Below are 13,390 nucleotides of genomic sequence, written 5' to 3'. Positions count from 1 at the left end.
TATCAGCCTCTTAAGACCAGTGACTATGCTTCATATCTCTCATATGCCCCACAATCCTCATATATGCATGTAACACACATAGTGATCCTTAATTCACGTGGTTATGAACGAATGAATGAATGAGTGAGCACAACATGGAACTCACATCTAAATGCCTCTGTTCTTTGCCCCTAACAAATCTGTATCACTTAAAAAACTTTGTTAAGGACTCTCATGGTTTCTTAGGTGACAATCTATTTAAAAAAACATTAAAGACAGAGGAGCCTCTTCACTCATTCACTCACAGATTAATTCAACAAATATTTATTAAGCGATCAATGAGCACCAGGTATGGGTTAAGTGACAAGGAAACAAAAGAGAACAGACATAATCCCTGGCCTAAAGAAGTTTATAGTCTGTCAGGTAAAAGAGTGGAAACAGATACATTGTTGCTGTTCAGTGTGGTAACATCAGGAAAGGCAAGATCAAAGCACAGAGGTCCACAGCAGGGTGGATGGGGAGAGACGGCTTTCAGGAGGAGGTGGTCCTGAGCTAGGACTTGGCCAGGAAGACAAAAGGGGAAGAATCCGCCAGCGAAGGGAGCAGTGTGAGCTATACCACAGAGACAGCCATCCTTGGGGAACTCAGGGAGCTCAAGGCAGTTAAATCCCAAAGGAGGACAAAGTGTGATGGGGGCTTGGAGCTGGGTGGGGGGCAGGCAGGAGCTGGATCATGACAATCCATGAGCTCAGGAGCTGGGATGTGAGTTCTAAGAAGACGATTTTCAGCAAGGAAGATACAAAATCAGGCTGCAGGACAGCTTGTATTTGTGTACTAGGTTGCCCTGTGTCACCTCAAAATCCACATGTTGGTGGCGCCAGGGTGTCTCAGTTGGTTGAATGGCCAACTCTTGATTTCAGCTCAGGTCATGATATCACGTTTGTGAGATTGAGTTCTGTGTTGGGCCCTATGCTGAGCGTGGAATCGGCTTGGGATTCTCTCTCTCTCTCTGTCTCTCTCTCTCTCTCTCCCCCTCTCTCTCTCAAAACAAATAAACTGAAAGAAAGAAAGAAAGAAAGAAAGAAAGAAAGAAAGAAAGAAAGAAAAGAAAAGAAAAGAAAAGAAAAGAAAAGAAAAGAAAAGAAAAGAAAAGAAAAGAAAAGAAAAGAAAAGTCCACATGTTGAAGTCCTAACCCCAGGAGCTCAGAACATGATCTTATTTGGAAATTGGGCCATTGCAGATGTAGTTAGTTAAGATGAGGTCGTTAGTGTGGGCCCAGATCAGTATGACTGGTGTCCTCCTAAAAGGGGGAAATTTGCACACAGCCCCTCACACAGAGAGAGAATGCCTCTGAAGGCAGAGGTCAGGGCGATGCATCTACAAGCCAAGGAATGCCAAAGACTGTGAGCAACCACGGGAAGCCAGGAGACCGGCCTGGAACAGATTCCCCTTCACAGCTCCCAAAGGTACCAGCCCTGCTGACACTGATCTCAGATTTCCAGCCTCCAGAACTGTCAGGCGATGGGCCTCTGTTGTTCAGGCCACCTAGCGTGTGGCACTTTGTGACAGCAAACCAACACAGCTCGTTGCCACTTAGTGAGTTTTACGGAGGTCCTAACTTATTTCCCAGTTGAAGAGTCAGAAGTTCTCAGTGAAGAATTTTCATGACTGCCTTTTTAAGCCCCATCCTAATAATCTGGGTAATATAAAATCATTACCAACTTAGGAACCTTTAAGTTTAAACACAGGACCCCTGTGGGAAAACGCTGAGAATTTCCTGATCTGACAACAGAATCGGTGGTGGCAGTTCTACCTTCACTTACCCGAGGATTTTTACTTTTATATTATCTCATGTGATCATCCCAACGACTCTAGAGACGGGTAGAGCTCTACAGATGAGGAAACAGAGGCAGAGACAGACTAAGGGACACACTCAAAGTCACACAGCAACTCAGCCGTGGATGGAGGTTTAAACGAGAAATAAACTGGTTTAGGAGAGGGTACATCCTGCCTCACCCCCAACCCCCGACCAATCACACACGTACACACACAAAGCCAGCTTGGTGCTGTGAGTCATGACCCAAATTACAGGTAGCTGTGTAGAAAGACTCCCATGATGATCTGTCACAGAACGGACGGCTTTCATGGTTATGGGCTATCTGCAACTGCCCACACAAGACCTCTGGGGAGGCTGTGAGTGGGCCTGGTTTCTCCCTTGTTCTATTCTGACACCCTTCCAAATTCACCCCAACAAAGTGGGCAGAAGGCCTAGGGGAGGTATAAGCAGTACGAGGCGGTCTGACAGCTTTAGCCCCAGGAAGACTCAAGAGCTGAAGGAGGGGCCTTTGCTCTGGCCCTTCATGGACCTTGAGAGGAGGTATTCTGTTTTCTTTTTTAACTTCACTTCAGTCTGGCCCAGGCTCTAAAGACTTCTTGGGGTGCTTAGAGTCTGTCTTTTCTTGGAGCCAAGATAAAAGACACAAGGGTTAATCTAGAGCTGTAGCAGGCAAATGACAGTCCGTGGGTCAAATCTGGTCTGCTGCCTGTCTTTGTAAATAAAGTTTTATTGGAACATGACTGTTAGTTTGCATATTATCCATGGCTGCTTTCCTACAACAATGGCGGAGTGGAATCATTGCAACAGAGATCATGGCTTGCAAAGTCTATCTGGCCCTTTAGGGAAAAAGTTTGCCGTGCCTGAGATAGATAATAGTTAGACCTATACTGGGGCTCCTGGGTGGCTCAGTCACTTAAGCGTCCGATTCTTGATTTCGGCTCAGGTTATGATCTCAACAGTTGTGAGTTCCACCCCCACATCGGGCTCTGTGCTGGTGATGTGGAGCGTGCTTGGGATTCCCTCTGTCTTTCCCCCTCTGCCCCTCCCTCTCTCTCAAAAATAAAATCAAATAAACATTAAAAAAATAATTAGAGCTATACTGAGTGTCTCCTGTGTGACAGGCATCAGGGTACACATCACACATCACTGGTTCTGCGAGTAGTATTAGCATCTCTGTTTTTCAGAAGTGGGATTTGATCCTGGGTCCCCCTGACCTGGACCCCTGAGGAAAAGATGTTCCTCATGGGAGGGAAGCAGGGAAGCACAAACCTTGGTTTTAGCTTGGATGGGTGCCCCGTGGTCCAGCAGGATCTCTGAGATTCGCACGTGCCCATTCCGAGCTGCACAGTGGAGAGGTGTCAATTCATCCTTTAAAAGACAGGGTCCAAAAGAGAAAGCCCCAAAGGCACCTATCAGAGCCACCGGAGGGAAGACTGCCCGCAGTATCACTGCAGCCACAGAAGCGGGGATGCTTCCTGAAAGACCACCTCAACTTCAGCACATCTCACTATGTCTCCTGCTGCATCCTGGCTCCCACTGTGAGCTAGTCCAGGATGCTGGAGGCCCATCACTAGCTGGTCCCTGAGAGCCACCACTCCAGCTGTGACTCTGAGGCAGAACTCCCTCCCTGGGCCTTGCCACGGAGCTCGCTGGCACCCACCTTGGTCCTTGTTTCTATCTGGGCCCCGCGGTCTAGCAGGAGCCGCACCATGATCACGTTCCCCCTGCGGGAGGCGATGTGCAGTGGCGTGATGCCGTTCTGGAAGGGAGGAACAGGAACCAGTGAGGGTTTGGCACCTCCCCCTCCAACGCTGCTGCTATGCTCCCCACTCCCCCTGGCTCCCAGCCTCAGCCCGACAGCGGCAGCAACATAAGAGGCCATGCTAAGCCTACCATTAGTCCATTTCTCACCTAAGAAAGTTTTCAAAATCTATGAGGATGTGACAGCATGGTGGTTAATCTCACCAATCTGACCGAGCCACATCTCCCAGAGTCATCGTAACAGATTGGAAGAAAGCCCTACCCTCCAGGCTTGCCACCTCGAGAATGGGCAAACAGAAACTGATATGCAGGTGATCAGAAACCCATCCATGAGGGGCACCTGGGTGACTCAGTGGGTTAAGTGTCCGACTCTGGATTTCAGCTCAGGTCCTGATCTCACAGTTTGTGAGATCAAGCCCCGCAATGGGCCCCATGCTGACAGTGGGGAGCTTGCTTGGGATCCTCTGTCTCTCCCCCTCTCTGCCTCTCTTTCTCTCTCAAAAATAAATAGATAAACATTAAAAAAAAAAAGAAACCCATCAATGAGCAGCCTCAATAAACACCAGGCAGTCCCACCCATGGTCACTTGTGCCATAAGGAGGAAATCCATGGTGTCAAAGCGAGAGGCAGAAGCCCAGAAGCCAGACAAGCCCAAACCCCTGGCCTGAGTGCGGGGTCTGCCAGAGCACCTTACCTGTGGCGTGAAGTTGACACTGGCGCCCCTGTTGAGGAGTAGCTGGGCCACGTTGAGGTTCTCGTAGTGAGCTGCGATGTGGAGGGGGGTGAATCCCGTCTGAAGCACGACAGAGGGGGAAACAACTTGTCACAAGCCTCGCACTGTCATTTTCCATCTCAGAATCAGCATAGAGATTCTGGAAACGTTGGCAGGGCCAGAGGACCCGATGTGGAAAGATTTTGACTGATGAGAACATTTGCTGAAGGGATCAAGGAATGCTTTCTGGCAAGTCATATTCAAAGCTAGGTCCTACCTCTGAGGGACCCACGTTCTTTGTACTGTGGTTCACGTGGACAAACCATGCACTAGCATGACCTCCAACTCTGCAGGGCCCACTCATGTGAATGGTTATTTACAAAGTGATTTGAATGATGAATGAAAAGTGCTTTGGGGTCCACGATCTGAGCTCTAGAGATTGTTTCAGCCCTCTAAAGGGGTGTCATGACTCAGCTGCTGGCCAAAGGCAGCCCTTGGACCCCTTCTGGGTCATTGTCATTATTCTGTCCTATAACCTGAGACCATGCCTAATCCGGTCAGCAGTTTTCAGACAAAACTCAGTGACCGTGGGCTGGAGGGACCATGTGAATAGCTCAGTGCAATCCACTCCCACTGCAAGAGAAGTAATTAACAGCCCAAACTTACAGATAGTGGATCAGTAGTGCCTCAAAACATCAGACAGCCAGCTGTCCAGGCCCCTGGGGAGCCCTCCCAGTCCTCATCTCCCCATGTGTGGACACTTCCCTTCCTCCACTAGGGGCCAACCAGGAAAAGAGGGGCATAATTCTAGAACACCACCCGCTAGATTCCCAAGTTTCACTCCGGCCAGAGACCCAAGCTGCCCTGGACACTCCTCTGGATGACCTAGAGCAACAAGAACCATTCCTGCTCCACACCAAGCACATCTCTCCTGGTGTTCACCAGGGGTTTAAAGTGAGGCTGTCCACTGTAGCTCCTACGGGTCCCAGCAGGAATCTGAAGGCCCTGTGGGAGCTGGTGTTCAGTGTGCACCTCTGGCCTCGGCTCATTCTTGGGGAGCTGTTGGGAGTTAACAGTGCCTCTGTAACCCATATGGCTCCATGGTCCAGGTACTAGAATTCTCCTGGTCCTCCTGGGCCTGGCTGCCCTCACCTTGGAAAGCACGTCCGGGTTGGGGTCATTCTGCAGAAGCACCGCAGCTGTCCGGGTGTCATCATTACGGGCTGCGATGTGCAGGGCAGGGAGGCGCACCTTGCCCTTTGTCCCGTAGTTGATGAGGTGTGCCACCACGTTCTCATGGCCCTGCTGCAGAGCCACGGCTAGAGGAGTGAAGCCGTCCTGGCCAGAGGAAAGGAGGAAAGATGCATTTGCTCTGACCGTATCTGACCACTTGCTGTCCTCAAGCCAGGACCCACGCTTTCACACCTCAGGGCTCTTGCTCATGACGGGCCCTCAGCCTGAAACGACTTTCTTACAACTCAAAGCCCTCTTCATCTGTCAAGTTCAGTTTAAATGCCACCTGGTCCCTAAAGCCTTTCTTGGCCCCACTTTCTTTCTCCGTAATCCCACAGAGCCTACAGCCACTAATTTTCCTTTGTAACTCGCTCCCAGTCTCACTGCGTGCTCCGAGGGCTTTTCACTGCCCTCTGTTTCTCTGCCTACCCTTTCTGTCACCCGATCCACTGGTGCCAGGCCAGTGCCTTCAACATGGCAGAAGATCACTCATTTATTCATTTCATGAGTATTATTAACACCTACCAAATGCTAGAAACTATGCCAGGCACTGAGGATTTGATTGTGAGCTACTGTCATTAATCCCCTCAGTTGTGTGCTAAGGGGCACAGGACCCCATGGACTGGCAAAGCAGAATGAGAACAAAGTCATGTAATTGTTGGCTCTATCTAGTTCAATTTCATCACTTCATCAATGACAAAACTCAGGATCAGAGCTGAAATGACTCATGGTTTATGGCAGGATCCTTTCTCATTAAGGTCCAGCCTTCAGTGATGCTTAATGTGGGAAGGACAAGCTTGACTCTGACATCATTTCTCTGGTATGTGTCTGGGTATTCCTCAAGACCCATGACTTTGTCCCTCACTCCCTTGAAGAGCCTGATGGCACCCAGGATGAGTGCAGTGATCAGAAGGTAGAGAGCACTCTGTGACACTTTACGTGGATCGTGACTGAGGAAGCATCTTAAGCCTTGTCTGAGGAATGCACGCCCCCGGCAACGTCCTGTCTCTGGAGATGTCCCACAGTGAGGCCATTTGCCCAAGGTACTTACTTCTGTGGCTACATTCTGATTAGCTCCATTTTCCAGTAAAAACTTAACCACTTCCAAGTGATTCTCTTGTGCTGCCATGTACAAGGGTGTAAAGCCTTTCTGTAAACCAAGAGAAAACGTCATTAAAATTTACCCACAAAATTAGGGAGACATGCTAAAACTGGGGCAAAATCCTCATAACTGGAGGACAACTTTCTCTTCGTTGTATTTTCAGCTAGCCCACAGGGCCATGTCCCCACCAGTATCTCCTGTTGTAAAAACTCACGGACACTTTGAAACGACTTAGTTGGGGGGAAGGGGGGCATTGAGCCTGGGTGGCTCACTTAGTCAAGCAACCGACCTCGGCTCAGGTCATGATATCACGGTTCTTGATTCAAGCCCCACATCAGGCTCTGTGCTGACAGCTTGGAGCCTGGAGCCTGCTTCAGATTCTGTGTCTCCCTCTCTCTCTGCCCACACCCTGCTCATGTTCTGTCTGTCTGTCTGTCTGTCTCTCTCTCTCTCTCTCAAAAATAAATAAACATTTATGTGGTGCCTGGGTGGCTCAGTAGGCTAAGTGCCCGACTTCCGCTTAGGTCATGATCTCGAGGTTCATGAGTTCAAGCCCTGCGTCAGGCTCTGTGCTGACAGCTCAGAGCCTGGAGCCTGCTTCCCATCCTGTGTCTTCCTCTCTCTCTGCCCCTTCCCACTCATGCTCTGTCTGTCTCTGTCTCTCAAAAATAAAAAATAAAAATGTTTTTAAAATAAACAAACATTTAAAAAATTAAAAAAAAATTAAAAAGAAATGGCTTAGCGGGATTTATTACAAAAGGGCACCAAACTGGGGGTTGACATTCTATGGAAGTCAGCCTCTTACAAACACACTCCCCCTCTATTGTCACTCCCTTCTTTGTGAACCCCCTATGTCCCATGTCCTACCCACCCCTAAACACAGTCTCTCTCCCCAAAGGAGCCATAGCTAGATATATTATTTGGCTGGTTTCACTGAACAGAGATGGGGTCCACAATGATCAACCACATCGTGCTTAGAATGCATAACAGAAGCATGAACAAATAGTAAGGGATGCCTTTGTTATTGCTTAGAGACACATTGCCGATTAAGCTATTCAGTGCACCCACTACATAATAGAAATACAGGTGGAAAAGAAGGGCAATGCCCTCTGGCCCAGGACCCGGGAGAGAGCCGTCACCTGCGACTGGGCGTTGACATTGGCGCCATAGTTGACCAGCTCCCGGACCACCTCATCCTGACCTGCGAGGGCGGCGATGTGCAGAGCTGTGTTCCCTTTCTGAAACACACGGGGAGAGGAAGCAGAGATTTCCCACCAGGCTGCCAACAATATTGTGACCATCAAAGGTAAAGTCGCTGTTAAAGGTATACTAACAAGGGTGCTGGTTGGGGTGGGGGACAGTGGGCTTTCTTTAGACCCAAAATGGGTAAACAACACACATGAGTGTGCCTGACCCATTATACACCTTGAAATGGTACTGAAAGCCCAAGGAGGAAAACTCTTGCTCTCCAAAAACAAAAACAAAAAACAAAAAAAACCACCTCACGCTAATGGATAAAAAAACCACTTCTCAACACCTAATCTGCTGCATGCAGACGTAGCATTCTGTCATCAGCTGACAGACCCGTCAGCATTCCTCAGGACACACACTGACAGATTTGCCAGGCGAGCCGGCCTCCTCAGACTTCCAGCTCCTCACATCCAGCTGTAACTCTGCAGGATGACACAGAGCCCCCTGCCGTGAGGCCTGGAGCTCTGGGGAAGGAGGCCAGCAGGACCTGTGGACTCAGCACCCTTAACCTGGGGACGGAGGGAGGAGAGGCAAAGAGATTTAAGGGTAGCAATATGTAAAGGGGGGGGGGTAATAAAATGAACTATATAATGCATCTAGGGAAGGGAAGAAGAATATGGAATTAAAAGGGGGAAAATAAATAGGAATGAATTCTTACTACAAAAAAACAAAAACAAAAAAAGACTATTTGACATATTAATCAGTAAAATACATATAATGAGCCAGGGCTTCTCCAGATTAGAGAGGAGACAAAAGCGAGAGACGATAGTACACAATTGTTTTAAAGTCAACTTTTTTGGGCACCTGGATGGCTCAGTCGGTTAAGCATCCGACTTTGGTCCAAGTCATGATCTTAGGGTTCGTGAGTTTGAGCCCCGTGTCGGGCTCTGTGCTGACAGCTCAGAGCCTGGAGCCTGCTTCAGATTCTCTGTCTCCCTCTCTCTCTGCCCTGGCCCTGCTCATGTTCTGTCTCTCTCTCTCTCAATAAAAATAAACATTAAAAAAATTGTAAAGTAAACTTTTTCAAAGCTAAAACCCTTAATAGGGACTAAGAAACCAGGCAGGTTGTGAGGAGGTGACTGGAATACTGAGGTTTCTTTGTCCAGATTCATTCCAGGTATTTAACAATTGCTAGATGGGGCTCAGGTCTAGCAGGCTTCTTCTGTTCAGGATGCCGGCCTTCCTGCCAGGCTCCTTCCTGCCTCCCGGATATCCTGGGGCTGGAACACAGGCACATTCTCTGACTTACCTACGTGACCCCACTGGCCCCCCAGCTCAGTGAGTGGCAGGCAGGACAGGCCCCACCTGCCAGCTTCAGTCAATTAGGGCAGGTGGGAGAAAACAGGACCCATGTGGGCCCATCTGTCCCCCCTGCTACTTAAGGAGCAGAGACCTCAAATGAACTCAGTATTTTTGCAGTTCATATGGTATATAATTTACCTAAACTACAGAAACACTTGCTAATCCATCTCAGACAACTCAAGCCCCAACAAGTCAGGACTTCAAACTCCATCTATGTACCAGGGCCATCTGTCACTGGGAGAAAAGTGTCCTCACCCAGGCGGAACTGAGCAGCACGGGCACCGAGCTCTGGGCCCCCCAGCCACCACTGTCCCAAGTACCCACAGGTGGGTGAGGAAGCCCCACTGAAAGCTCCTGGGGGCTTCAGGGGGCTCAGGTCTCTGTTTCCAAAGTGTGGCCTGTATCAGGCAGGAGTAACCTGCTTCTTGCCTCCCAAGTTGTCTTTTTGATTTCTCCTGAAGTCCCATTTGATAAACAAAAGGGTTCTTCCTCCAATATCCATCAGAGAATAAGTGCCAGAAATGAATGTATAGAGGCTAATTAATCATTTTTCATAGAAGTCCAAAGAGCTTACATTTAGAGGCCTTGGCACCTGGGTCCAACTCACTCACTGTACTAAGTGGAACATGGCTGTTGGCAACAGAACCTTCTCTAGAAATCAGGACTCAGAACTCCAAGTCTCCCTATTTAGAAGCAAGTGTGCTGTGCCCATTCATGCGTTTGTTTGTTACACACTGAGCACATGTGTGTCAGGCACCGGTCCCGGCACGGGAGTACAGAGATGATTGAGACTCGGGCTCCTTGACCTCAAGAAGCAACGTCAACTGTTTCTTTCCATCTGCCTCTTTCTGCTCGAAATCACACTCCATCAGAGCTCTCCCCCATAGAAATGCATCGGGGGGCAGCTGGACCTGTGTGGAACCCTAGCTGTGGATCCTGGCCCATGCCACCTTCTGCATCTGGGCTGAGGGCAGCACTGGTGAGGGGTAAGAGCAAAGGGGAGACCCTCGTAGCCAGACCGCTCCCCCCAACACACACACCTAGACACACGTGCACACGCTGCAAACTTCAAGGCCTCTGGCCTTGGGTCAGGGGCACAGGGCAAGGAGCTGGGGCCTCTGTTTTTTCTACCCTTCCCTCTGCATGAAAGAACATGGCCTGGAAGAAGCAAGAAAAATTTCTTAGCTACATCTGATCCACAAAGACCCACCTTCTCCAATTTGCAGGGAGTCCTAGAGCTCCTGGAAGCAGGGGGAGGGGGCTTCATTGAAGCAGGAGCCCAGTAGATGCAAGCAGAGAGATTAGGGCTTTCTCCCTCACTACCTGCATTGATGCTGATCACAGGCCTCTAAGAGGCAGAGAAGGGAGGATGGGGACAGATGCTTTTGTTTTGTGCTTTAAAAACATTTAAGCACATTTAGGAAACTCTACTGGTTTTGGCTTTTTACTCTTTTCTTTTTTTAATCTTTCTCATGCTCGCAAGACCCATTATAATTCCCCAATCTGCTATGACTGTTGCTCAGCCCACGGTTTCTGCTTCACCTTTTTTCCTCCCTCTGTACAGCATTCAGGAACCACGCTGGCTTATAAAACGTCTATAAATAACAAAGACACACCAAGCATTCGCTTGCAAAATAACAATCAAAGGGGGAAATGCGGAGAGCGCAAAAATGCTGAAGCGTCATGTTTGCACAGCTCTTGAGGACGCGCCAGGGGAAGAAAAGCCACCCCAGCCCACACGGAGCCTGTCAGATGGCGCACTGCTTGCAGCCAGGTATGTGAGAGCACAAGAAGGAAAAATAATTGCATCCCTTCATCCACAAAGAAGGGTGGAGACCACTGGTACTCGTCATGGGGTTAGGGAAAAAAAATGCCCCACATACACTCAGAAAGAGCAACTCAGTCTATTTTACCAGCAAGATCTTTTCACCTTCGGGAAGTGACATGAAAATTACAGAATTTTACCTCAAGGGATGATTGTCCCTTCATAATATTTTGGTAATGCACTTCACAACTACATATTATATCTCTACTTATTGTTCTTCTGGTTCTCCGCTGGAGAGGAGGCCCAATGTTTGCAGCACAGAACTGAAATCGAGGCTGGGTATAAGACCATGCTGAATAAATAGCAAACGAAAAGAAAGAGGCTGGAGAGACAGAGCCAAGAGGAAAACCATGGGAAGTAACCAGGAAGGAAGAGAAGAGAACGCTGTGCTCAAGTTAGTAGAGAGAGGTGAGTTTTTTGGTTTAGTTTTGTTTTGAAATGCTGGCAACACCTTGTTCAATAAATAAACAAGGCGGATGTATGTGAGAATTAAAATTGATTTTACAACCTACAGATGCATAATTTCATGACTGTGGTTTCTGGACTTAAGTCACTGGCACTTCTAATCTATGGCTATGGGAAGAGCATGCTGGCGTGGGAGGTGTGACGTCAGCCTTGGCCAAATGCCTCCTTGGAGAAGAGAAGGCTGTTCAAGGTAATTGGTAAGGAGAGGAGGTAAGTGTGTGGCTGACCAAGGAAGACTCACTGGGGAAGGATAAACGAGAGGGGTCTGGCTCTCTTCTCTACGCCTCAATAGCAACACGGTCACCGACATTTACCGATTCCTTCCTTCGCGCCAGGCATTTGACACACACGATCTCAGTTCGTTTTCATACGAATCCTGAGACCAAGTATTACAGTCCCCATTTTATAGATGAGGAAATGGAGAGTTCTCACCAACTAACTTGTTCAGATACGGAGTGCATTGCCTCCGCTGGGAGCCGGACCCAAGGCACCTGACTGTAGAACTGCTAGAGCTCTCAGACCCTGCACTCAAGTCAAGGACCCTAAGAAAACATAAAGCCATAGCGAAAAGGGTTCTCTTTCTAGATTTATAACCTAATGATGAGAATACAGTAAAAGCCCACTGACTTTTGTGGAAACAGGGTCCTCTGCCTTTCAGGTGACTTTGGGGACTCAGAGAACTAGGAAGTGATTGGAAACACAAGAGAAATTCAGAAACACACTTGGCTTTCTCTCACGAAGGGCTGGTTTCCATGTCAGGGTCTGGAATGATACACGAGGGACCTGAACATTTGAATTATCAATGAAAAGCTCCCCGTTCCCTAAGAGACGTACCTTGGTTGTCGTTTCTAGAATGATTTCTTTGTGCAGAAGTTCAACCACCATCTTCACATGGCCTTCTTTAGAGGCCAGGTGCAAGCCGTTCAGCCCATTCTGTAAAGAGCAGAGAGGCAGGAAGAGTGTGGTTAGGAGACTATGCATTCTGTTCCAGACACCCCTTCCCTGTGAAGAGATGTGTGAAGAGCCAGAAGGGAAGAAAAGGGGCGGCCCTGAGCGGGGCCGGCCCAGCCTCTCCAGGCACTTTTCTATAGAAGCATCAGATGACAGAACAACAGGGCAAGAGCGAGACCACCACTCCCCAGATTCATATCCATATTAAGTGTGGAGACACTCTCACAGAGCCAGTGGGTGACCTTACTTGAAGTTTAGATCTTGGCTAGGCTTTAGGCAATCACTTCCTTGAAGTGATATAGCTTCAACCCCCAATGCAGCTAATTTTCATGGCAGCAATCAGTAAAGGCAAAGAGGCAACACCAGTACATCCTAGACATTTGTAAGGATAGACACATATTTGGTAGAATAACAAACTCTGAAATGAGGTCTTCTGAGAACTAAATACTGGCAGTCACCCAGCTAGAAGATTTCGACATCAGAATCAGTAGTAAAATAGCCCCATGGCCACCTTGCCATTTCAAATGTGGCCAAAGCTGGTCTGACAGTTCAATTGTAGGGGAAAAACAAAATAAAAGAACCAACACTGTCCATGCCCAATCATCCGTCCACGGAAGCAGATCTCTCACCAACCACAGAAAGTTTACACTGTACCTGGTGAGGTTTGGGAGAAAGCTGCCTAGCTCAAGTTTTACTTTGCATTCTTGCACGTCCTGTCTTCCGATCCTTGCACTTGGATGCCTGAGTACTTATTGGCAAAAGCTGACTTCAAAGAGCGCTACTTAGAACCACAAATAATTCTGACAATATGATGGAACTCATTTCACTTCTGGTGATGAGCAGATCTTGGCTCCATATGGAAAATGATGTTAGTCAATCAGCACTCCCCATGCCCTACTTTTGTCTTCTCTTTCTCTCTTCCTCCTTGCCCACCCGCAACCCCTCCCTCTTGTCCCATTCCTTCCTGTCTC

General features: G+C 48.5%; 1 protein-coding gene across 17 annotated transcripts in view; it reads right to left on the bottom strand.

Moving 5' to 3' along the window:
* ANK1 (ankyrin 1) overlaps positions 1–13,390 on the bottom strand; it is a 218,210-nt gene that overhangs the window by 66,560 nt on the left and 138,260 nt on the right. For all 17 annotated transcript variants that reach the window (XM_053216536.1, XM_027071250.2, XM_027071344.2 and 14 more), the window contains 7 exons: positions 12,303–12,401; positions 7,765–7,863; positions 6,575–6,673; positions 5,443–5,628; positions 4,273–4,371; positions 3,478–3,576; positions 3,087–3,185 (listed from right to left, as the gene is read on the bottom strand). In XM_053216536.1, coding sequence (XP_053072511.1) covers positions 3,087–3,185; positions 3,478–3,576; positions 4,273–4,371; positions 5,443–5,628; positions 6,575–6,673; positions 7,765–7,863; positions 12,303–12,401 — 780 coding nt within the window. The remainder of the gene's footprint in view (positions 1–3,086; positions 3,186–3,477; positions 3,577–4,272; positions 4,372–5,442; positions 5,629–6,574; positions 6,674–7,764; positions 7,864–12,302; positions 12,402–13,390) is intronic.

Source organism: Acinonyx jubatus, chromosome B1, assembly GCF_027475565.1.
Source record: "Acinonyx jubatus isolate Ajub_Pintada_27869175 chromosome B1, VMU_Ajub_asm_v1.0, whole genome shotgun sequence".
Lineage (NCBI taxonomy): Eukaryota > Metazoa > Chordata > Mammalia > Carnivora > Felidae > Acinonyx > Acinonyx jubatus.
Note: the sequence above shows the minus strand (reverse complement) of the source record. Positions and strands in the feature narration are given on the sequence as shown.